The sequence below is a fragment of the Sapajus apella genome, unplaced genomic scaffold (assembly GCF_009761245.1).
Source record: "Sapajus apella isolate SASKATOON/1434 unplaced genomic scaffold, GSC_monkey_1.0 scaffold5, whole genome shotgun sequence".
Lineage (NCBI taxonomy): Eukaryota > Metazoa > Chordata > Mammalia > Primates > Cebidae > Sapajus > Sapajus apella.
In genome coordinates this window covers 37,790,472-37,816,633 of record NW_022436945.1, presented here as the reverse complement: position 1 = coordinate 37,816,633, position 26,162 = coordinate 37,790,472, and the positions used below count along the sequence as shown (strand labels likewise).

At 36.2% G+C, this 26,162-nt stretch overlaps 1 protein-coding gene across 14 annotated transcripts in view; it reads left to right on the top strand.

Annotated features, from left to right (window-relative positions):
- Positions 1 to 26,162, top strand: part of FRYL (FRY like transcription coactivator) — a 272,517-nt gene that overhangs the window by 102,027 nt on the left and 144,328 nt on the right. The window contains exon 1 of one of the 14 annotated variants that reach the window (XM_032274132.1): positions 12,067 to 12,167. The exons of the other annotated variants lie outside the window; for them this stretch is intronic. Within the exon in view, the coding sequence (XP_032130023.1) occupies positions 12,095 to 12,167 (73 nt within the window). The 5' untranslated portion in view covers positions 12,067 to 12,094. Of the gene's footprint in view, positions 1 to 12,066; positions 12,168 to 26,162 lie in introns of those variants that run through there. 14 annotated transcript variants of the gene reach the window in all.

Here is a 26,162-nt window from a genome sequence, read left to right as displayed (position 1 = left end):
TTTCCTTCTTTCTTTCCTTCTTTCTTTCTTTCTTTCTTTCTTTCTTTCTTTCTTTCTTTCTTTCTTTCTTTCTTTCTTTCTTTCTTTTCTCTTTTTCTTTTTCTTTTTCTTTCTTTCTTTCCTTTCTTTCTTTTCTTTCTTTCTCTTTCTTTCCTCCTCTTTCTTTTTGCTCTGTCGCCCAGGCTGAAGTGCAGTGACATGATCTCCAGCTTTAGTTTCAAAATGAAAAGAGAAAAACAAAAAAGCCACCTCAGATTAAGCAAATGGTGATCAATCTAGAACAGCAGTTAGTAAACCTTTTCTGTAAAGGGCCAGATAGTAAATATTTTAGGCTTTACAGTCCACAAGTCTTTGTGGCAAATCCTCAGCTCTGGCTTTGTAGAGCCAAAGCGGCTGTAGATGATATGCGGGTGAATGTGTGTGGCTGTGTTTTACTACAACTTTATTTAAAAAAACAGCCACTGGGCCAGATTTGGCCTTGGGCGTCAGTTTTCCAACCCCTAAGCTAGACTACAGAAAAGAATATTGGTAACATCAGAGAGCTACATACAGAGAACTGACCTGGGAAGTAGAGAATGGAAGCTTTGGCTGGGCGCAGTGGCTCATGCCTGTAATCCCAGCAGTTTGGGAGGCCGAGGTGGGTGGATCACCTGAGGTCAGGAGTTTGAGACCAGCTTGGCCAACATGGTGAAATCCTGTCTTTACTAAAAATACAAAAATTAGCCAGCTGTAGTGGTGTGTGCCTGTAATCTAGGTACTTGGGAGGCTGAGGCAAGAGAATCTCTTAAACCTGGGAGGCAGAGGTTACAAAGAGCCGAGATCGAACCACTCCACTCCAGCCTGGAAGACAACAAGACCCTGTCTCAAAAAAAAAAAACCAGAATGAAAGCTTTGAAGAAAGGGTCCAATATTATACTTAGTTGTGTTTTCTAAAATCCTTGGAATAGTGTTTTATCTGTTCTAGGTGTTCAATAAATAATTATTATTTTGATGTGAGATCCTACTATATCGCTTATCTTCCTTGGCCTTCAGTTGTCTCATGGTATTTAAGAGATTATGATAAATGATTGTTAAAATCTCTCCAGTTAAAAAAAAAAAGGGTGTGATTCTGTGACTGTTTTGGAAGGCTAGATGGTTTATTCTTTAAAGATAACAATTGTTGGCTTAATACATTTCCCATATGTGCCCAGTATCCTGATTTGCAGTTCTGAATTGGTTGCTTTTATCAGTTGTTTGTCTTTAGTGGAACGGATTGTCCACTGGGGTATACCTGTGTGCCTTCCACTCATTTTTCCCACCCCATCCTGCCACGTGTAAGGGTAGATATGAAATTTATTAATCTGAGTCATTTTTTTGGTTTTAAAAAATTAGCTGTAAAGGTAACCTAGACTATCTCAGATGATTCTTTGTAAAAAGATACCAATCAGGATGAGGATTAGTCTGTCCTTTGGAATTATATTTTTCTAAATTCTATAGCTAGCAAAGCAAACATGCCATCATTGAATTACTTTAACTGTTAAACAACAGTCCAAAATGATTTTATTACAAAGTAAATAATAGCAACCTTACCTAAATTCTTCTTGTTCTTTTACTTAGACTTTTGATGGGTTTTTGTGTTTCTAAAGAGTGACTTAAGATTAAATGGGCCCTTTGATGACCCCTACACTGTCCTCAAGAGGAAGTATAAGCTGATATACATTTTCAGTCTACTTGATGAAGAAAAAAAAAAAAACTGAAAATTTCATTGTAATGAATACAGAAAATTTATCTTTATTATTTTTTAGGCTTCTGAAATTTTCTATTCGTAAGTAGCCCTTAAACTTGGACATGCTTCAGAATCACGTAGGGGATCTTATTAAACAATAGATTCTGGTTTTCTAGGTTTAGAGCGGGGCTTTAAAGAATATTAAGATTATGAAGTTAGGTTTTTCTAAATTACTTTGAATACAGTGCATTTTGATTAAGGTTAACCATGCATAAACATTCGTCTGTGTTTTGAACTTGCCTGTTTAATTTTACTGGACGATCTTTTCATCTTCTTAACCCTACTGGTTCTCTAATTCTTTTTTTTTTTTTTTTTTTTTTTTTTTTAAAGACAGAGTCTCAATGTGTCACACATGCTGGAGTGCAGTCTAGGCTCACTGTAACCTCTGCCTCCTGGGCTCAAGCAAATTCTCCTGCCTCAGCCTCCCGAATAGCTGGGATTACAGGTGTGTGCCACCACACCTGGCTAATATTATTTTGTTTTTTTTAGTAGAGATGGGGTTTCACCATGTTGGTCAGGCTGGTCATGAACTCCTGACGTCAAATGATTCACCCTCCTCGGCCTCCCAAAGTGTTGGTGTTATAGGCGTGAACCACCATGCCTGGCTTGGTCCTCTTAAGAGTAGTTTTTGCCCTTGCGTTTGATTGCCTCTGCAGTTTATTGGCTCTTCCTTTCCTGGTTTAAACCTTTACTTTATTACAGCCTTGCTGACTCACCCCTCTGGTTTAAAACTAGAGTGATATTAAAGGTGGCTTTAATGGTAAAGAACCTCTAGTTGATTGAAAATGTAGTAGTCATTTACTACTGATGATTTAGGAAACAGAAAAAGGCAAGTTTTGGCAGTAAATAGTGAGCCTTTATTTTGTGATGGGTGCTTCATGGAGAAGGTGACTGTAGAAGGTCTCTGTACACCCTGGGTAATTGTGGTTTACGTCTACCTGGGTAGTTGTGGTTTATGTCTCTGTTCTGGCATTGTTATTAATAGTACTTACTTCATGCTCAAAACAGCTCTGCTTTGGGCAGTATATTCTATATTCACACTATGGATGGCTCATAGAATTTTACTTGTGCTGTTCCATTAGGACTAGCCAATTGTGATGGCGGATACTCTTTTCTTCCCCAAACATCTGTATAACCTGTATTGTCAGTGAAACTATGTTGGTATTAATAATTCCAGCTTCAAGACAATAAAATAAATATGCATTGTGTTATAAAAATACAAATCCAGTAACTGGGAGCTTTTTGAATAGAAATTTTAAAACCTGGATTTTAATTAACAGTATCTTGAAGAATTGTTGTTTCAGGCATTTTATTCCTATCTATATTTCTTAGGACCTTGAGAATGATTTTTAAATATATTTGAAAAGAGCAGATTTTTTTTCTTTGAAGAAATAATATTTTAGCACTGTGCCAAATTTGATAGGAAATTGGTATGGTTTGTGAGAGCAAAGAAGAAAGTTATGATTACAGGATCTTCTAGACTGTTTCATTCTAACAGAGGAAGCAATTTTTAAAAATGTGTGAAATAGATAAAAAGAACTAAAACCAAAAGCCAGGAACAAATTGGGCTATTAATAGACACCTGTGTCAGGAACGTAACAGTAATTGTACCTTATGGCATACACAAGCAATATAATTGCTGCATAGGTAACCACACCCCAAATTACGGAGCTTAGTTAAAGTGCTTCCTTACTGGTTTTATGTTGCCAACTTATGAGTATATTATTACATTGGTACAATCTGTAACATTTGTATAAAACTTACCTTTTTTAGAAACCCACTTATAGCCATGATTAGAAACTTGATTTATACTTCTAAATATAAGCAGTTAATTTGGACATGACCTGAAACCTTTCTGTTTAGAATTCTAGGCAGAAGTCTGGTCCAACTGTTTTAGAAACAGATTCTCTTCATTACTCAGTAGTTTATTTTATTTTCCTTTAGTAGTGCTACATTTGAATTATTGTCTCTTTACTGCTTTCTTTTTCTTCCGTTCAGCAGAATTCATTAAGTGTGGTTATTGTTGGCTAGCAAGTACTTGAAAATAATTAATTCACTTTTCTGCCTCATAAATAGAGAAGATGCTGTGAGAGCTTTGTGAGATTGGTTATCTGTCTACTTCTCTGCTGTCTAGTCCTTTCATCCTTTTGTATTTTAGATTTATTAATATATAGCCTAGATTCTTCTTTATGTGACCCATAGTGGGCTATTTCACATTCAGCACGACCTTCTACCCAGTCCCCTAAGCCTGGGGGTCACCTTTGAATATTTTAACTTTATTTATGTTTTTCTATTGTGTTAGTAACCAAAGCATCAGGAAATATCTAACAGGAAAAAATGGAAATCTATTTCCTTAATTCCATTCTTACTGCCTTTTTCCTAATTATTATCAGTGTACTATTATTTTTAAATCATTGTCTTTCACCTCAGCAATTTAAATAGCTTGTTGACTTCCACTGTGATCTCTGCAAGTTCACTCACCACCTAACCAGTCAAGTGGCCTGTCTGACCTTGTTCCTGCTCAAAACCCTTCTTGGGCATTTCAGCATCTACTTTAATGTTTGCTGGAGCCCTCTGGGTATTTTAGAGGTTCTTTGACAATCATCTCAGGCAAGTGGAAGAGCCCATTGGGTAGGACTCTGGTGCTTTAACCCTGATCAGCCAGAGTTCCTTTGCTTTTATCCATTTTTCTTTTTGGGGTTGAGCATAAAGCTTCATTCTTTGGAAGAATACCCACCTGCTGAACAGATTTCATGTTTGTTATTGTTCCCACAGAGTGGCCTTCCCTGACCACCCTATCTTAGGCCTCCTCTGGTTTCCTTGTCAGTATAGCCCCTTCACTGCCTTCACAGCACTTTATCAGTTTGTAATTTTATGTGCATGTTTGCATGTGGGAGCACTTGCACATCCACACTTTTTATCTCCATTGTTGGATTCTAACCTCTGTAAGGGCACAAGGAGATCTCTTTTATTTATTCAATTATCCTTTGCAGTTTTTAGACTACTTGTGTTTAAGGTAACCACCGACATACTTGGATTTTAATCTGTCTTGCTGTTTGTTTCCTATTTGTCCCATCTATTGTGTTTTCTTCCCCCTCCCCCTTTCCTTTTGGATTAATTGTACATTTTTTAGTATTCTAATTTATTCTATTATTCTATTATTGGCTTGTTTTATGAAAAAAAAATATATGAATTTCAACTTTTCACAGTCTACTTTCAAATAGTAGGATAACATTTTACATAAGAACCTGAAACCTGATACTTCTGTTTCCCCTCCTCTGTGCTATTTTATTTCTACTTAATTATAAACCCAGTTGTTCATTGTTAATCACTTTTACTTTAAATAGTTAATTAACTTTGAAGGGACATTTAAATTGAGAAATAAAAAGTATTTTAACTGCATATTTACTGTTTCTAACACTCTTTATTCATTTGTATAGATCCAAGTTTTCATCTTGCGTGATTTTCCTTCCACCTGAAGCACTTCTTTTCATTTTTTGTGGTGCAGAGTTGTTGGTGACAAAGTCTTTTAGCTTTTGTCTATCTTGGAAACATTTTTACTTTCCAATTATATTTGCAAGATATTTTTACTGGATATAGAATTCTCGGTCAGTAGTTTTATGCTTTAAGCTTTTCAGTGATGTCATTCTAACTTCTACCTTGTATAATTTCCTGCTTTTCTTTTTTTTTTTTTCCGAGATGGGGTCTTGCTATGTTGCCAAGGTTGGTCTTGAACTCCTGGTCTCAAGCAATCTGCCCACCTTGGCCTCCCAAAGTGCTGGGATTACATGTATGAGCCACTGTGCTGGCTAATTGCCTGATTTTAAGATTGTTTCTCTACCATTGGTTTTCAGCAGTTTGATTATGGTGCACCTTAGCATGCCTTTTCTTTGCGTGTTTGTGTTTACTTTTGCTTGAGATTTTTGGATCTGTGAGTTTAGCCAGTCAATTTTAGAAAATTTTTTATTATTTTTTCAAATAATATTTTCCTTTTAAAATTTACTTTATTTAAAAAAATATTATTGTTACTATTTTTTGGAGACAGGATCTTGCTCTGTTCCTCAGACTGGAGGGCAGTGGTGTGAACATAGCTCACAATAACCTCAAACTCTTGGGATCAAGCAGTCCTCCCGCCTTAGCCTCCTGACTAACTACGACTATAGGTCCTAATTCTAAAATTTTTTTTTGTAGAAATGAAGTCTCACTATGTTGCCCAGGCGGGTCTTGAACTCTTGGCTTCAGGCAGTGTTCCTGCATTGGCTTCGTGAAGTGTTGGGGATTGCATGCGTCAGTCACTATGCCTGTCCTCAATTAATATTTTCTGTTCACTCCTGAGATTCCAATTCCGTATATATATTAGACCATTTCCATATTAGACCTGTTCCACAGGTCCCTGAGTCTAGGTTCATTTTTATTTGTTTGTTTCATTATGTTTAGTTGTCTATGCTTCACTTTGGAGAGTTTCTATATCCATTTCTCTAAATTTACTGATTTTTTTTTTTTTTTTTTTTTTTTTTTAGATGGAGTCTCACTCTGTTGCCCAGGCTGGAGTGTAGTGGCACAGTCTCGGCCCACTGCAGTCTCCGCCTCCTGGGTTCAAGCGATTCTCCTGCTTCAGCCTCCCAAGTAGCTGGGACTACAGAATGTGCCACAATGCCTGGCTAATTTTTTGTATTTTTTTTTATAGTAGAGACAGGGTTTCACAATGTTAGCTTGGATGGTCTGGATCTCCTGACCTCACGATCCACCCACCTCAGCTTCCCAAAGTGCTGGGATTACAGGTGTGAGCCACCGTGCCTGACCTGATCTTTTCTTCAGCAAAGTCTTATCTTCTGTTAGTCCCACACAGTGAATTTATTGTTTTAGATGTTGTGTTTTTCTTTCTCCATTTTATTTGAGTCTTTTATCTTCTATTTTTTCTTCCTTGTATTTATTTTTTTTTGTTTATGTCTTTGAACTTATTTATAATTGCCTTTTAAAGAAACTATCTGTTAATTCTGTCATCTCTGTTGTTTCTAGGTCTACTCTGTTGACTGGTTTTTATAGGACACATTTTCCTACTCCTTGACACATTTAATACATTTTAATTGGATGCTACATATTTGTGACATCGTTGAATGCTGGATTTTGTCACATTGTTTTAAAGAGTGTTGTTGTTTGTTTTGGAAGGCAGTTACTTGCAGATCAGCTTGATCCTTTGAGCTTGGTTTAGAGGATTGTTTTGGAGTCTTTAAAACTACTTTAAGCAGTGTTTAGATAGTTGCTAGCCCCATTATGAGGCATGACTTTCTGGAGTATCTACAGAAGGCCTTGACTGAGTATTTAATGGGGACCTCTACTATGGTTCCTGGGACTTCATGGGATCCTTTCTTGTACTGTGGTCCTAAAGTGCCCCTAGGCAGAAGTTGGGGTACTTTTAGTGTTCCTCTTATTTGTCTCTCATCTCTCAGGGGTCATTGTCCTCCTTTGTCATGTCTGAAAACCTTGATCATATACTTTGTACAATGTTGTGATTATTTATGGCAGGAGAATAAGTCCAATTCCAGTTATTCCAACATGGCCAAAAGTAGAAGTCTGGAAAATGAAAGGCTGATCTTGAACTCCTGGCCTCAAGCAATCCACCCACCTTGGCCTCCCAAAATGTTGGGATTACCGGCATGAGCCACTGAGCCTGGCCCCTGCTTCCTTTTTGTAGTAAAGTTTTAAAATGTTAAAAGATTTATTGAAGAAAATTTGGGAAATATACGAAGGCGTAAGTAAACAGAAGAAAGAGGTAAATGTATCAAGAAGTTAGTCAATGCTATAGGTAGTTACTATTAACATTTTGTTGGGGTATTTAATGAGGTTTTAAAGAAAAATATGAAGTGATTGTTACAACCATTTTTTTTCTTGTTTATATTTCATGTGTGGTGGTAATTACATAACATGTAAAAGCAACTTTCCTTTTACCTGAAACCTTTATTTTCTTTTTCTTTCTTTACTTTTTTTTTTTGAGAGGGTCTCACTGTTGCCCAGGCCGGAGTGCAGTGGCACATTCATGGCTCACTGCGGCCTCAACTTCCTGGGCCCACCTCATCCTCCTGAATAGCTGGGACTATAAATGGGTGCCACCACACCTGGCACATTTTTTGTTTTTGTATCTTTTGTAGAGATGGGGTTTTGCCATGTTGCCCAGGCTGGAGAAATCCTCTGGATTTAAGCAATCCTCCACCTGGGCCTCCAAGAGTGTTGGAATTACAGGTGTGAGCCATCTTACCCAGCCTACCTAAAACCTTTCAGTCTCTTTTCTAAACTCCAGAAAAGAGAGGACTCTGAAAAGCTGAAATCTGTGGGGCTGTAGAAGATTCTAGGATTGATAAGGCATTTGACATTTGTATAGAAAAACTTGCCAGTTTCTATTTTTTCCTTATTGTAATTCTGGATACCAGTTTAATAATTTTGGAGACATTTAAAACCATCAATATGAGGAATAATTCATGTGTTTGTACTTTTTTCCTAAGAATGAGTAATTGAAGAATTTTGTTTAGCCAGAGCATTTAATTCCCATGAATTGCATAATGTTTCCAGTTAAATCCAAACTTCATTCTCTATCAAGAAACATTTTATTCAGATCCATATCTAAATAGCAATATTTTATAAGATGTATTAAGAATTTTTCCTGGTACATATGATTTTGGTGTATTGGAGTGTACCTCTGTTGACTCTCTGCTTAAAAATGTAAAACAAATAGTTACTTCCATTAATCCTCAAAATGCCAAAATGGGCATAGAAATGGAAGCTGATTAAAAGAAATAGGGAAATCTACTTTCTAACTTGTTGAGAGCAAAAGAACTTCCATGGTCATCTTTCTTGTCAAATCTTTACTATATAGTATTTTGCTCATGCCAGGAGGACCTTATTCAATAAGGACTGATAATATTGATATTGGAATTTCTTAAAAATGTTTTAAAACTTATCATTTAAAAAGCTGTCTTTAATATATGATCTAAAAGTTGGGGAGGAGTATAATTGAAGGAAATTATCCAAATTAGTTTTTTCTGCTTTGCCAAGGATATGCCATCAAGGAACAATTTCAGTGGCTATCTTTTTATGGTGATGGGGTATGTGATACAATTTGGAGAATTCTGAATTTATAAAAAGAATAAAATGGAAAATTGGCACCTCTTGTCTTTTGAGAATCTTACAGTAAGCTCTAGGCTATGACTCAGTTTCTGTGATTAATTGGCAGGTTAAGGATAGAAAACTCATTTGAAGATTGATAGCAGTATCATTCTTTGTGTAATTTAAAAACAGAATTAGTAGCTGGGGCAACATGGCCAGAAACTACTTTTCCAAAAAAAAAGAAAAAAGAAAGAAAGAAAGAATTAGCTGGGCATGGTGGTGTGCGCCTGTCTACCCAGCTTCTTGAAAGGCTGAGGTGGGAGGATGGCTTGATCCCAGGAGGTTGAGGCTGCAGGGAACCTTGTTCTTGCCACTCACTCCAGCCTGGGCAACAGAATGAGACCCCTATTTCAAAACAAACAAAACAAAAATATGATTAGTAATCAAAAGATTGAGAAAGCATTCAGAATACAAGTGGGACTCTTCCATCGTCATCTAAAAGGATTGATTGATTGGATGCATATGTAGTTTTCCTAGTTAATACTTTAGTTATCTGCATGATAAAAGTTTAGGAAGAATTAGAAAGAAAATACTTAATCCACTAAGCTTTGCTATGATATTGTGTTTAATAGTTGAAATAGTAATACTATTTGTTTTATTCTTTACATTTCAGAATTGAGTTCAGAGAGAAAACGAGGCTCTGTCCACATGGGCCTATTGAATTAGTCTACATATAAATGGGAAGTGATATAGTCACCTGCTTCTGCATATGATAAAGCCCTGATGTAAAATGGACCTTCTAAAATAAGCTCTGAAGTTAATTTTATGCATTTGTGTTCCAAAGAAACATTAATTTGCCTTGGAGATACACACACACACACACACACACACACACACACGTATATGTATATATGTATGTATATGTATACAGTATATGTATATATATTTGTATATATATATAATGTATATACATGTATATATATGACTGCTTAGATAGAAAAGAAACTTTAGGTTCTGATTTATTCTTATAGATCTATGTAGACAAAACTTACGCAGAAAATTCATTTTTATTAAAGTTATGAGAAAATCACCTATTATTTGGCCCCTACCCTTCCCCCAAAAGTTATCATGTTCTAACATTCTATATGACAAATAGTTTTGCCTTTTGTAGTTTGTAAAGGTTTACTGGGAATGAACCTCAGTTACTTTGATGGGACATTATAGCCAAATGGTAGTAAGTAGCTTTTAAGACTTGTATGATAGTAATAGGCTTATCTCAATAGGAATAGAAAGAATATGGCAAAATATCTGGGCTTATGCCTACTAACTTGTCTACTTACTGACATGGTTCAGTTCTGACCCTTGGCATTTAACAGTGTAGTTTGTTTGGGTCTAAATTGGCTTATTTCCTGAATTTGTTAACAGCTATTTGATGAAAAGAGGATTATATTATGAAATCACTTTGGGGGTAAATTAATCAGAAAGAAAAATTAAACTGGTTTCTGTAAAACTGTGAGTATTTGGCATGTTGACATATATTGTTAATGTATAAGAATGGATGTACTGTAGTAGGTAGTGTTTCTGGGTTGTGGGATGCCCTTTTTTCATTCAGCATCTTAAGGCATGTTTTCCATTATATGAGGAGAAACCCTGTTATCTACAGTAATTCTGAAATGTCTCTAATCACATTGTACCCAAACAACAGTATTGTAGTATTATGGTTCTGTGTTGGTTACCCTTTACCTTCCTGATCTGAATTTACTTTCTGGGTCAGTTCAGGAGTAGGGATGGCCAGACTTCTTGAACTGCTCTGAGAAAAAAAAAAAAAATGCCTTGAAATAACCCCCACCCCTTCCAAAAAACACTACTATCACTGAATATCTGCTAATGAATTTCCCATAATGTGTAATCGTTGTCTTGAAAGGATGTTATTTTAGCTTCTAATACAATGTTTAACCATTTGGCTGTGAATAAATTTATTCAGTTATGACTTTGATCACTGCATTTTCTTATTCTTTGTGTTACTTAAAGGATACAGTGCTATATAGATAGATTGGTACAAATGTATTGCTAAATATGGAAAAACACAGCTCTAAACACATGACCTTCAAAGTCACAGTAAACTAATATGAGGCCAAGACATTTTTCTTCTGATAATGACATATTATTTGTTCATTTTGGTTGTGAAATGTTTCTACTGTTTTGAAGAGGTTAGGCTTTAACAGTGTTGTTTTCAGTTTAGAACAGATTCTGCAGAAGAAAGTTTTACAAATGTGTAGCATTTTATTTGGCCAGAGGATTTCTCGCTATTCATTGACATTTTTTACTATAAGATTTTCAAGGGAATTATGTGCTATATTAAGAATAGAAAACTGTGTTTTTAACTAATCCCGTTATTATAATAGAGTTATCGCTTTTGAATAAGTTGCATGCAGCAGAGGAAAGTTTGTCCTGAGCTGAGCAGTTTTAGAGGCTGATGGAGGCTCAGCCAGTGTTCATTACATCATCTTTTCATTCCATTAGCCAGCATGATCTCCAGTGGGGTAAGTGAGACAGTAGACCCTGCATCATCACAAACATGCTGAGAAAATCACTGCTTACTGCCTGGGTGTGTAGAGGGGTGGAGAGAATTTACTACTAAAATCACCTAAAGGAAACTGATATTGAAGTGAGTTAAATACCTCTATTTTTTTTTGATTGGCTATTAAAGGAAAAGATTTAAAAGATTTTATACTAAATCCTAATTTATTTATTTTTTAAAAATTTCCAAGGCCCTTTGTGAGAAAAGTTGGTATCCAAGGGCAGAGCGTCTACCCTTGTCTGTTTGCTAGCAGTTGTGATTACATATCTGGAGACACTGCTCCTCAAAACTGGTAACAGGAACATAAACAGAGAAGATAATTTTGGCCATGTGTATATCTGCATAAAGAAAGGTGAGGGTGTCCTTCTGGGCACTTATAATAAACTCGTAAGCTTTTATTCAACTGGATAGTTCATCTGCATTCAGCGGCGTTTCCACTATAGTTGTGCGTCACTGCAAGCCTGCATGGTAATGAAGCCAAGGCACTGTGGGCCAAAACTCTGCTGCCTGTGAGAAGAGAAGGGACAGCAGCTTGGAGAGAGAACGGCAAAACCGCTGCTGCTGCTGCTTCTGCTTCCGCTTCTGCCTCTGCTGCTGCTGCTGCTGCTGCTGCTGCTGTTGCTGCTTTTGCAGCTGATTGAGACACTATGTTGAGTCTACAGGATTCTGTGTTTTTTGAAATTAGCATAAAGTCCTTGTTAAAGTCCTGGAGCAGCAGCTGTAAGTATATATTCCTACATGGAAAAAAAAAATGCTGAGGTATTATTATCATTGCTATTCCTTGCATGCTAATTCTTCAGACCAATCCAAATAGATTAAAAGCTGTTGAAAATAGCATGAAGAATGTTTTCTTGAATGGTAATCAGTAAGATAGAAAATGTAGACGTGCACACATCAGACAGTTGTAAAATCAGTAGTTAAATTTTCTTTGATGAAAATTTACCAGCCTTGGATTTCTTGGTAATTTGTGTTATTCTGGCAAAGTTTCTCGCAATTAGTCATAAATGGGGGGCAGTGGGGGAGGTAGGGGGAAGAAGACCACAAATAGACTCTAATCTCCGCGGGGTTATCAGATACCAGTTCTCTTCCACAGTTCTGTTAGCACAGTGTTGTTTGAATCAACATCAGCTATCTTAAGGCACTAGACAACTTAATATAATGATAATAACTTCCCCTCATTTTTCTAATTGAAGTTCTAATGTGTAGTTTTCATATGTAGTAAATTTTCTGATAAAGAACATTCAGGATGACATACTTAGATTTAAGAGACCACTTAAGTCAATACAACTGATGCCACTGAGCTATTATTCTGTCTGTAACTCTCTTCCTAACATATGGATTTGGCAGAAATACTGCTTTTGTTCAGTGTTTGAATCACACTTTTTCTTTTAAGATCTCAAAACACTTACCATAGTCTATTTACTTTTTTGCCAAAAGTATCATAATACAATATCAAACCCATGAATTAAGCAAACACAAGTTCTGTTATCATGTTTGTTTTGCCCAAAGAAAATTGAAATATAGAAAAATTGTGACTTTTCCAAGGTCATACAGTGGCAAAGAACTGGAATAGAACCTAGCTGTTCTTGCTCCCAACTCTGCTGCGGGTGCCTGAGCAAACTAATGAATAAAATATGAGAAATTAAATTTACATTTTTCCAGGTTAACTCTTTACCAAAATATTTATTTAGTGTAGTTTTGTTTTGTAAGCAAATAATATAAAAGAAAAACTATTGACATGAGAAAAAAACCCTCTTAAGATAAAGTCTTATCGAATATAGTTTGAGGAGGTTTGTAAATGCAGCCAAATATACTGCATTTACAATCTCTATATTTCTTTTCTTTTTTTTTTTATCTGTAATTCTTCCATATGGAGATATTGTTGTGCCAGATGGCAGAAAATTATCTTAGTTTTAGGAAAGTTTTTAAGTGAATATGTGTAATTATTGGGAGAATTATAATTACTAATTCAAGTTAAATATTTTTACTAGTTAAAATGGAGATAGTAATGTAGAATAGATTTTTGCTCAAATAAACTGGACTCTAGTTTCTAATCTCTCTTTCATACTGTTTCCCTTGCTTCGCCCATCCTCACCATGTACTTTTTTAAAAATAGTAAGACAGTTTTATAGTGAGAATAAAGCTATAATTAACAAGTTCTTATAGAAGAACAGTGTATTATATCATAGCAGCTTGTCTTGTAAAAACGTTGTTTAGGTACTCGTGAACTATGTGGTTATCTTGCTTTGTGACCATTTAAATATTTCTACATATCGTTGCCTGAGCCCTGTAACCAGCCACAGCCAAATCTTGTTTAATCGTACTCCTTGAATCCAAGATTGAACCAAAAACAGATGTTTGTAAAGCCTTTGTTTTTTAGCGGTTAGTAATAGAGTGATTCAGTCAGTCTGGGGGTATCCCATTGTCCTTGGACATTCATAGTACACATCTCATAAAGGTGTTTTAACCATTCTGAAGCAATAGGTTAATACTGAAACGAAATTGCTAGTCTCAGTGTTCAGTAGGGCTCTGACCTTGTCTGCCATAGCCCTGGAAAGTGGAAGAATATTTTTATTTCACCAGCATCTGTGGATGTCTTCTTTGTCTTCACTTGAATTTCTTGTATGAGAGAGTTAAATACAACTCATGAGGGGAGGAGTTAAAATGTTAAGACCCTAGAAAAGGATAGTAGCTCTTTCTTCCTAGGAATGTTTTTATAACGTCAACACTTTTGAGTCAACCAGTGTTTATAGAGCATGTACTATGCTGTGGCAGATGTTCTTTGCTCTCGAGGAGCTTATAGAAATTATATGTGAAAAGTTATCGTAAGGAAGTCAAATGAGAAATGTGTGTGCACTGTGACTTACAAATGACTGTTGTACATAAAACAGACTGGGAGTCCAGAGACAGACGGAATCAGATTAGTCCCCTGGGCATGGGAGCTTACGTTGGTAATCCTATCGCTTTGGGAGTCTGAGGTGAGAGGATCACTTGATCCCAGAAGTTTGAGTCCAGCGTTTGAGTACACAGACACACACAGACACACACACACACACGTGGTCCCAGTACTTGGGAGGCTGAGGTGGGAGGGTTGCTTGAGCCCAGGAGCCCTGTTCATGCCACTGTATTCCAGCCTGGGTGACAGAAGGAATCACATTGAACTACATGGTTAGTGGAGACTTCAGAGGGAAAGGGATTTTTTTGAGTTTGGTTTTGAATGCTAGGATGCTCTCCATGATGGTAGGTAATACTGATATCCACAGTCTCCCCAAGCCAGAAACCAGAGCTTGTTTAACACGCCTCTTTCACCCCAACCCCTTTTGGTTTTTGACCACGACTTGCCAATCTGCCTTCTCAGATTTCTGTAGTCTCTCCTTCTCTCCACCGCCGCTGGCCCACTTCAGGCCTCGCTTCGTGATCACCTGGAATATTGCCACAGCTTCCATATTGGTCCTGTTTGCATCTTGCACATTACTGATGAGGGTTCCTTTTAAAGACTGGCTGTTCATGTCCCTTCCCTCCTTACTTCACAGACTTTCTGTCTCCTGTGGGATGAAACCTTTCATCTTCCAGTTCTGGAAGCATGGTGTGCCTTCCTATGTGCTACCTTTGCCTGGAATGCACCCCGTCATCTCTCTGCCTGCATTACAATGATTCTTACTCTTCTTTCAAGACGCATTCTTCCTTGAGCCAGCCACACAGTTAATGCTTCACCTGTTCTCTTCACTTTAAACATCATTGCATTATTATACTCATCATCCTGTTCATGTCTTTTTTTTTTTTTGAGACAGAGTCTCACTGTGTCACCAAGCACCAGGCTGGAGTGCAGTGGCACGATCTTGGCTCACTGCAACCTCCACTTCCCAGGTTTAAGCAATTCTCCTGCCTTAGCCTCCCGGTAGTTGGGACTACAGGCTCGTGCCACCACGCCCAGCAATTTTGTGTGTGTGTGTGTGTGTGTGTGTGTGTGTGTGTGTGTGTGTGTGTGTTTAGTAGAGATGGGGTTTCACCATGTTGGCCAGGATGGTCTCGATCTCTTGACCTCGTGATCCTCCCACCTTGGCCTCCCAAAGTGCTGGGATTACAGGCTTGAGCCACCGCCTGTTCATGTCTTTCTCAGCTACTTGAGTATAAGTTTCTGGAGGGTATTGGTTGATTGTCCTTTTGTTCTTCTTTGTGTATTTAATGCTTATTTAAACTATGGTAAATGTGCAGACAAGGAAATATTGGATAGGGCTTCAATAATTTTTGTTGGGATGAATTTATAATAGAAAAGAAGGTAGGAGCATATATATATGACCCCTTTTATAATTTGATTATTAATATTATGCTACTCTTGTCTCTTAGGGTAACAATTCCTGAATGCATAAAATGATTTTTTAGTGATTAAAAAAGATAAAATTTCATAACATTTTATTTAGTGAATTTCTTGGGAAGAACAGAGGAAAACCTAATTTATTAATAGCTTTTATTAAAAATAAGTGAAAAATAATTTTTTCATTAAATAAATTATGTATTTCAAATGTTGCCCCTACCCTCCTGAAGAAAAAAGAAAAAAAGAAAAAATCTGTGGGTTTTGTCATCGAACATAACTTAAAAGCAGTGTATATTATTATAGTTTTTCATCATTATTTATAATAGGGTTTCTTATTTATAAGATGCATTTGCATACTTTGTATTAATGTTAAATGCTACTTTTTATATGAATCACTAGAGGCCCTCCAGTTTCATGGCCTGCTTAGCTGGCAGAATGTTGATGCAGTGCTGCCGAAGTTAGATTATAGTTGAGCTTATTTCTTTCAGTAACAACAATGAAGTGACATTCATATGGCCTAAATTTGGAGTTTTGTCTTTGTGCCAACAGTTTTAGGCATTACTTCTTTTAAAAACTGAATCAGGAACATTCTGTTAAACCAGCTGTGTCGTGAGGATGTGATCATTTAAAAGATTGGCTTAGTACTCTAAAATTGATAAGACAAAGCAAGACTCAGTACTGAGATCTGTTCAGTTATATATTTGTAATGTTAGGAGAACTACAAGCCACTGCTCAACGAAATAAGAGAGGACACAAACAGATGGAGAAACATTCCATGTTCATGGTTAGGAAGAATCAATATCGTGAAAATGGCCATACTGCCCAAAGTAATTTACAGATTCAATGCTATCCCCATCAAGCTACCAATGACCTTCTTTGCAGAACTGGAAAAAACCACCTTAAACTTCATATGGAACCAAAAGAGAGCCCGCATAGCCAAGTCAATTCTAAGCAAAAAGAACAAAGCGGGGGGCATCACACTACCAGACTTCAAACTATACTACAAGGCTACAGTAATCAAAACAGCATGGTACTGGTACCAAAACAGAGATATAGACCAATGGAACAGAACAGAGGTCTCGGAGATAACACAACATATCTACAACCATCTGATCTTTGACAAACCAGTCAAAAACAAGCAATGGGGAAAGGATTCCCTGTTCAATAAATGGTGTTGGGAAAGCTGGCTAGCCACGTGCAGAAAGCAGAAACTGGACCCCTTCCTGGCACCTTACACTAAAATTAACTCCAGATGGATTAAAGACTTAAACATAAGACATAACACCATAAAAACCCTAGAAGAAAATCTAGGCAAAACCATTCAGGACATAGGTGTAGGCAAGGACTTCATGACCAAAACACCAAAAGCATTGACAACAAAAGCCAGAATAGACAAATGGGACCTAATCAAACTCCACAGCTTCTGCACAGCAAAAGAAACAATCATTAGAGTGAATCGGCAACCAACAGAATGGGAAAAAATGTTTGCAGTTTACCCATCTGACAAAGGGCTGATATCCAAAATTTACAAAGAACTAAAACAGATTTACAAGAAAAAAACTAACAAGCCCATTCAAAAGTGGGCAAAGGATATGAACAGACACTTTACAAAAGAAGACATACGTGAGGCCAACAAACATATGAAAAAATGCTCATCATCACTGGTCATCAGAGAAATGCAAATTAAAACTACATTGAGATACCATCTCACGCCAGTTAGAATGGCGATCATTAAAAAATCTGGAGACAACAGATGCTGGAGAGGATGTGGAGAAATAGGAACACTTTTACACTGTTGGTGGGAGTGTAAATTAATTCAACCATTGTGGAAGACAGTGTGGCGATTCCTCAAGGACCTAGAAATAGAAATTCCATTTGACCCAGCAATCCCATTACTGGGTATATATCCAAAGGATTACAAATCGTTCTACTATAAGGACATGTGCACACGAATGTTCATTGCAGCACTGTTTACAATAGTAAAGACCTGGAACCAACCCAAATGCCCATCGATGATAGACTGGATAGGGAAAATGTGGCACATATACACCATGGAATATTATGCAGCCATCAAAAACGATGAGTTAGGGTCCTTTGTAGGGACATGGATGAACCTGGAAACCATCATTCTCAGCAAACTGACAGAAGAGCAGAAGATCAAACACCGCATGTTCTCACTCATAGGCGGGTGTTGAACAATGAGAACACATGGACACAGGGAGGGGAGCACTACACACTGGGGTCAGTTGCGGGGAAATAGGGGAGGGAGGGTGGGGGGTGGGAAGCTGGGGAGAGATAGCAAGGGGAGAAATGCCAGATGTAGGTGATGGGGAGGAAGACAGCAAATCACACTGCCATGTGTGTTCCTATGCAACAATTTTGCATGTTCTTCACATGTACCCCAAAACCTAAAATGCAATAAAATAAATAAATGGGGTAAAAAAAATCACAGATGCATTTTCTGTTCATATAATACCTCTTGCAAGCATGTTAATTTATAGAGTTTATTTTGCATACATAATTTTATAAGAGCTGGTGTTTCAAAGAATTTAGTTTTTATCATAGGCATAAAATAGATTGACCTTCATAAACCATAGTTTTATAAGTTAAAATGTGAATAAGATATGGTATGTTAAGAAACTATATTTGCATAGCTTACTTGCATTTTTGCACAATGAGAAAAGTTTATAAATTGTTTTTAATGCTCAGATATTTTTTCTTGGATTGTAAAAACAGTAAAAGCCAACCCAAAAAGCACATTATACGTTCATCTGAATTTCAGTTAAAATCTGTGTGTTATTTGATTGAAATAGTACTTACTGTTTATTGAAGTACTTATATAGGTCTGTTATGTGCTAAGTACCTATCATATGTGTTTACACATGTACCTGTGTATACTTATATGCACATACATTCATTAAATCTCTTGTAATCCTCAGCATGAAAATCTCAAGAAGAAAATTCTTGCTGTTTTTCAAAATAGCAGCTTTATTGTGATATTCACATACTGTAAGATTCATAAAGTGTTCAATTTGGTAGTTTTTAGTGAATTTCAAAATTGTACAACTATCACCACTATCTAATTGCAGAACATTTTCATCATCTAACAAAGAAAGCTCGTACTCATTAATCTACTTTCTGTCACTACAGATTTGTCTATTTTGGACATTTCATATACACGGAATCATACAATGGGTGTACTTTTGTGATGGGGTTCTTACACTTACTGTATTTCCAAAGTTCATTTATGTCATAACATGTATTGAATAATGTTCCATTGTATGCATACATCACATTTTGTTTATCCATTCTTCAGTTGATGAATTGGTATTTTATAGAGTAGTAAATTGGGGCTCAGATAAGCAAAAGAACACTAAGAACACCCCCCACCCCCAGAAAACCCCACACCCAAACTTTTTAGCTAACTTTCTTTACTACTCCTTCATATTTTAATTGAAGGCTTCCCTGATCAAATGATACTTTAGCAAGATCTGAAGGAAGAAATAGTTAACAGTTTGGGAGATAGGTGGGTGAGCAGAAGGGATATCCAGTGCTAGAGGCTGGAGGGAATGGCCATTTTGGCTGGAGCAGAGAGCTATGGGGAGCAGGATGGGAATGAAGCTGGAAAGTTAAGCAGGGGCTAGACCATATAGAATATCAAAAGCCTTATTATGGATTTTGGTCTTAATCCTAAAATAAATGAGGAACCATTGATGGGCCTTGTGACAGTGACTGGGGTAATTTCATCAAGTTTTTGTCTTTGGCATGGTGCCAGGAGACTAGTTAGGAAATAGACCATATGTGAGATTAAGGTTGAACAAATGGAAGAAATGTTACTTATTTAGCAAACAAGTATATAATACCTACTGCATGCGTCGGTACTCTTCTAAGCACTTTACAAAATACTAGCTCAGCAAGGTTCTGGGAAATATTTAAGATGCAGGAAAAATAGGTCTTGGGTTAGATACAGAAGGTAAAGGAGATTTTTAGCTAGCTGTTCCCAAACTAATTTTGTAGGGTCATTTACATTCCCATTGACATAAGTTTCAGAAATGTATCTGTTGAGAGTTAATGTTGCTCATAGTGGAAAAGAATCACCTATTGCTTATTGCCAGAATACTCTTATCCCTCAGATAAATTTGTCTGCTTTGGGAAGTGGATCCTGGACAAGAAAGCCAACTCATTGTACCGTTAAGTAAGCAATGTGAATTTTTCTTGATGGTCCCTGAAAAGGGGGATTTCTAGCTCCAGATGTAATTGAATTTATAGTCATGGGCCTGCTTTATCTTTTTGTTGTTGTTGTTCTAACTTCTTAAGCTAGGTTCACCTCACTTGAGGAAACAGACATTTCATTTTTGAGACTAAACATTTTGTGTTATGAGAAGTACAACTGATTATCTGACTCATTAAGTATTTGGTTTCACAATTTTCTTTAAAATTTTTTTTGTTGATAAATATTAAAGACATAGTTTACTTATGAGATTCGAAATCAAGAAAATCCAACATGGATGGTCACAATATTCATAGGTGACCGAGAGTACGCAAATGGGCCAGGTGACTGAGAATATGCAAACAGGCCACTATAATATCTGTGTTAAGTCTGACACTGTGTTTTATTAACACTGCTATCATGACCTTTCTTTGTTTGTACCTGCTGTGGTACTAGTAGACTCAGTCTTAGAGCAGGCGCTGGGCCCTACGCTGTGCAAAGATGGGGAGTTTTGGACAGCCCTAGTTCATTAGTCAGCCCAACCTCACTACACTTTTTGATCTGACTTTGTTCTTTAGTTGTAGTGTCTGGGCTATCCATTCTTGTGTCAAAGTCTCCATCTGTAATTGTCAAAATCTCTTCTTTTCTGAGCCTTTCCTTATCAAACTTTGGTATTCCATTTTCTTCAAATGTGAGACCCTGCTCTGATCTTGGAAGAGAATGAAGTTCTGCCGACATACCTTTTTGTTGATTAAACCTCCCTCCTCAGCTGCATATCTAACTATTTCCTGTTCATCGACTTTGCATTATTCATCTGTTTACCAGCTTGACATCTGCTGTACTGCCGGACCTCCCTGGTCCTTTTTACCAGTTATCATATTCTCTAGGTACCATCTTCTGCCTCCGTAATTAGATATGACCTCCAACAATGCTGGTATTCAGTCATCTTTCTGGCTGTAGCTCTTCTGATTGTTCCTCTCTACTGATTGCTTAATATTTTAAGTATGAAACCTGACAGATATCTTGCCTATTATAGGCATAGCCAGTGCCAAAGTCTCAGATCACTGGGTTCTGGCCTATTCCACTACTGGTCAAACTCTTAAGCTTCTGTTCTGGACGTAACTGTTTGCAGTTGCATTGTCACATTGAGACATAAGACAAGTTTGCTAGCCTTTTGCAGGATGGAATGAGTCATGTGTCTTTGGTTGTTCCTCCTAGTCTGTTGATGTGTGATACCGCAGGACATTGCCTGTTTGATGGAATTTATGACAATTTTGGATCTATTAGGTGGTTTTCATTAAGCATGCTGTTTTTCAATTTTTAAAATTTTGCTAAATGAGTAAAGTTTTAAGGGTTTTTTACAAAAAGATAATGAAAGAGAAATTCATTTGAATGGGGAAGGCTGTAGAAGAGAAATTCCAAATTGTCAGACCTGTTCCTCCCAAAAGGTAATGACTTGTAAATGTCATAGAAAATCTTATGAATTGTTTTATAAGCTGTATTTTCAGTTATATTATTGACATATGATACAGAAAGTAGTCAGTGAAGGCATTCATAAAAAATGAGGAATGAATTATTAACAATATCCATTTACATGCACTATGGTAACAATATAACAAATGCAGGCTTACATTCGATACATTAAGTGGATCCTATTTTCTTTAAAATAAGCTTTACATAATTTTGGAACAATATCTGAATGAGTAATTTTTATTATAGGGAAACTATATGGAAGAAAATAAAAAGATGATTCCAGTAACATAGCCTTAGTAATATCGTTGAAGATAAGGTTAGTAGTGTGTTTTTATGTAGCGAGGGCAAAAGCATTGTATTGACGTGATTTGATGTGTAGGGCCTTAGCATGGTTGGACTAGAACTACTTGATGGCTATTATTTCTGGTGTTATAATTACAGGTTTCCTTATTTATGGTGCTTTTGAAACTTTTCATGATCACAATGAACTTTAAGTAAAATTATTATATAGAGCCAACTGTTCCATTTTAGAAGAATAGGGTAAGGCAATAGTTCACACCCCTGGCTGTATATTAGAATCAGCTTGGGGAGCTTTCAAAATCATACACCAGACTTGGCCCCACTCCAAATATTTTGATTCTGACTTAAGGTATGGCCAGAGATGGCTGGCAAAGTTCAGGGTCAAGTCAGAAAGCTTAGCTTTGTCAGAATGCTGAGAGTATATATGAAATCTTTTTCAGAGGGTGGAATCATCATAAACATATGACAGACAAATCCTTATGCATTTGCCAATTTACTAATTTACAGTGAGAAATATGCCAAGTGGATATTAATGCTAGAGCTGGCAGGCCATCCTTTCCACTCCTTGTGGGATAAGCTCATACAAAGCTAAATTATTATCAGAAGGTTGCACAGAGAGCCTGAAGATCAAAGAAATTTATGCCCTGTTCTAGGGGCCAGAATACTTGTCCTTTGTAAGAACACCTTCTCCACAGAACTTACTTACATGGGCATTACATTTTTATCAGCGATGTGTTAAGTGTTTCATTTCCCTGTACCTTACTTGAAGTAGGTGATATAAGTATTCTTTTCAGTATTTGCCAGTCTGATATATATAAAATGAAAGCTCATTGCTGGTTTAATTTGCCTTTTCTGGGTACACTGAACATTTTTTCATATGCCTGTTGGCTCTTTATACTTGGTGTTACGTGAATCACGTATGTCTATCTTTTGGCACCTTTTCTTTATTGTGTTGTGTTTTTCTTGTTATTTTGTAAGAGCTCTTTGAATGTTTTATATTTTCCGTCATTTACATTTTAAATATTTCTCCAACTTTGTCTTGTTTATGGGTATTATTTACCCTAAATATTTTATATTTTTATTTGGCTAAATCCATTTATCTTTTAAAAACATAGAATTTTGAAGGTTTTCTCTCTAGACTACAGCTGTTTTCACCCCTTGATTATAAAAGATTCCTGATTTTTTCTAAGGTTTTGAAAAATGAATTTTTAATTTCATGTTCATCTAGACTTTGGGGTTTTTTTTTTTTTCTAATCCAGTCAGGTTTGGAATCTGATGGACTTTGGTTTTTGAATATAGTATATTTATTTTTCTGTAGATGAATGGCCAGATATTTCAACATTATTACTAATCTTTTCACTTCTAATTTTGCTTATGTTGAAGTCTTACTCTGGAATGCAGGGGGTTCTCTTTTTTTTCCCCATTGATCTGATTTGTCTATACTTTTGTCTACTGAGTTGATTGTTATTATATTGTGTTCTGCTATAGTTATATTATGCTCTGAATTATATCTTGATTATAGTTAGGTTCTGATTCTAGTTAATTTCAAAAAATATTCTTTATATTTTTTAAAGTAATTTTTTGGCTTTTCTTGAGTGTTTATTCCTCCATGTATACTGCAATAAAGTTTTATCCAATAAATCTAGGCAAAATAGTATCAAAATTTTTGTTGGAGCTGTGTGCTAATTAATATATTAATTTTATGAAAGTTGATGCTTATGATAAATCCTTCCATCTATGACTATGACTTTCCACATATTCAGATTTTCTTTGTCTTTTATATCTTATTTTATATTAAGAAGCTCTTGTCATTTCCTCTGTATAAGTCCTATGCTTTTCTTATTACGTTTATTTCTACATATTTTATTTTTGTAAATTGAAGTTTTTTAAAAAATCAATTTATATTTCTAGGTGATTATTGCTAGTTAATAAAGTTTCATGTCTTTTTAAATATTTGTAACAATGATTTAATTTTTTAACATAATGCATTTGCTTATAATCTCCAGGATGGTGTTGAATAGCAAGGCAAAAATCAGCACTTTAGTTTCTGTTTTTAATCAAAATGGGTTTGTTTTAAAGCCTGTAGTATTTGCTGCTGATGTTTGTTAAAATTTTATTTGTTTCTTTGTCTCCGGCTGCTGGATACCGTTAGATGTACAGTTAAATTACTTCGTTTGCTAATTGAGTGTAGGCCAGACTGCTAAGGTCTTTTAAGGAGTAATCCCAAGAGTGATGGAAGGGAAAGCAGCCTAAGATACCACCAGTTAACAGCTGTTTAGATAGTAGAAGGGAGCCCCCTTGCTCCCTGTCTTTTCTCATCATCTTACCCTTTGAGCTACAGAGGACTCAGCCCATCTATTTTGATTCTGCTCAGCTTTATAGCAGCCAGAGAAAAGGGCTACACATCTCTTTGTAGTTGTCAACCTCCCCCAGTCCCTGGGTCCAGGTATGTTTGCTGAATGAGGTCCTGCAGGATTCTAGTGTTTACAGGAATATCTTTTGCTGATCCACAGGCCCATGTCCAGCTAGAGAAGAAAAGTCAGCCACAATAGCTTTTTCACAGGCAGTGAATATTTGTATGGGGGGAGGAGTGGAGAACAAAAATGAAAACAACATTCTTGTTGCTTCTTACACATACTCTTAGTTGCAGTATAATTCAGCTTGTTCACTTGCTACGGAGGAAGCAAAAGAGGTTAAATTTGACCAAGATTATAACGATAATGAGTAGCCAAGTCAAGTCTAGAGCCCTTGTCTTCTGGCTCTCAGGTCTATGCACATTTTTAAAATACCACATTATCTCTAGGTTTTGAGAACAGTTTCTTAGCTGAGCTCCCAAAGGTTGCCAAAAAAAAAAAAAAGCACAAGAAAATAGTAACCTCAAGAAAACTGTAGCTGAGTGAATAACGGAGTTTTTAGATGATAGGTCATTTTTCTTGAGATTTATAATAAGTGATATTTCTGTAGTAGACTTAAAGTAAAAAACATTGGACGTGTGCCAAAGATGTCATAGGACTTCTATGTTTAGAAACTTTTTTCAATGAGAATAGTTTAGGATAAATAAACATTTTAGGGACAGCTGTACAAAGAACAAGCAGAGTAATAATTTTTCTGTCCATTGAAATGGAACCAGAAGCAAAAACATTGGACCAAATAGTGAGGGAAAATGATTTTGTTTGCACAAAATGGAAACATAAAGTATTTAGGAATAGAATTAATAAGAATTAGATCTCCTCTGAAGGAAAGTATACATTTTTTTCTCTAGGTACACAAAAGATAAGTTAATGGAGGTGTGTCAGATACTAGATAAGAAGTTTTATAATACAAAGATGTCAAGTTTTTTCCAAGTAAGTTTGTGAAGGTATGCATAAGCTTGAAAGTATGAGTGACAGTAGCTGAAGATGGTGAATAAATAGGAATATTTGTCTAAACAAATAATAAAACCCATTATAAAGCTGTAACAATTGAAAGTCTGGTACTGACACAAACACAGATTGTTACTGAGCAGAATAAAAAGCTCAGAAAACATATTTGAGTATGGATTTAGTTTATGATAGTAAGTAAAAATCAGTGACAGAATTTCAGCAAATGAACCTAAGAGAATTGATTAAATATTGAGGAAAAAAGATGAAATCTTTATTTCATATTAGTAGTGCAAGTAAGTTTCAATTGGATGACAGATTTAAATGGAACAAATAAAATGAACTTGAAAAGAGTTAAAATGTAGGTTAAGTAAAGTGAGGAAACATTTTTGCCCTTTTTATACAAACGAATTAGAGGATGCGACCAAAAATTAGATTCAGGAAATATTTATTCTAAACAAACAATATAAGAATTTGGACCTTTAAAGGATGGAAGGATCCATCCACATTTGGTGATTGTGGAAGAAATAGTTACTGATGGGAATGTTCTTAGTAACCAGGACCCAAGTTCCTGTTCCAATGCTGCCACTCCCACATGACAGTAGCTTTAATTTGGAGTCAGTTTCTTTGTCATAAATTCTCTATAACTAGGAGTGATGTTCTGGATCTAGTTCCTACAAGCCAGTGGTTAAGCCATTAGTGGCTTAAGAGCGCTTAAGGGATGCGAATATTTACACCAGAGATATTGACAAAGGCTGCAAAATGAGATCCTCTCCCCTGCCTTTTGTATTGTTTTGTTTTTAAGAGAGCCATTTACCAGTATATCACTTGAAATAAGAATAGATTTGTTAGACTAAAGAGATAATATTTTATATATTAAATCATGTTTTGTTCCATTGGAAGTAAACAGCATCTGGTATGCTTTTCACTAACATGGAGGAATTTTGAGATACTCTTGCCTTCTAAAGCCCACTCAGCTCTTGCTAAGCTGTATCTGTGCCTGAAATGATGTTTTCTAATTACACCTCTCAACACACACAGCATACACATTACTTATG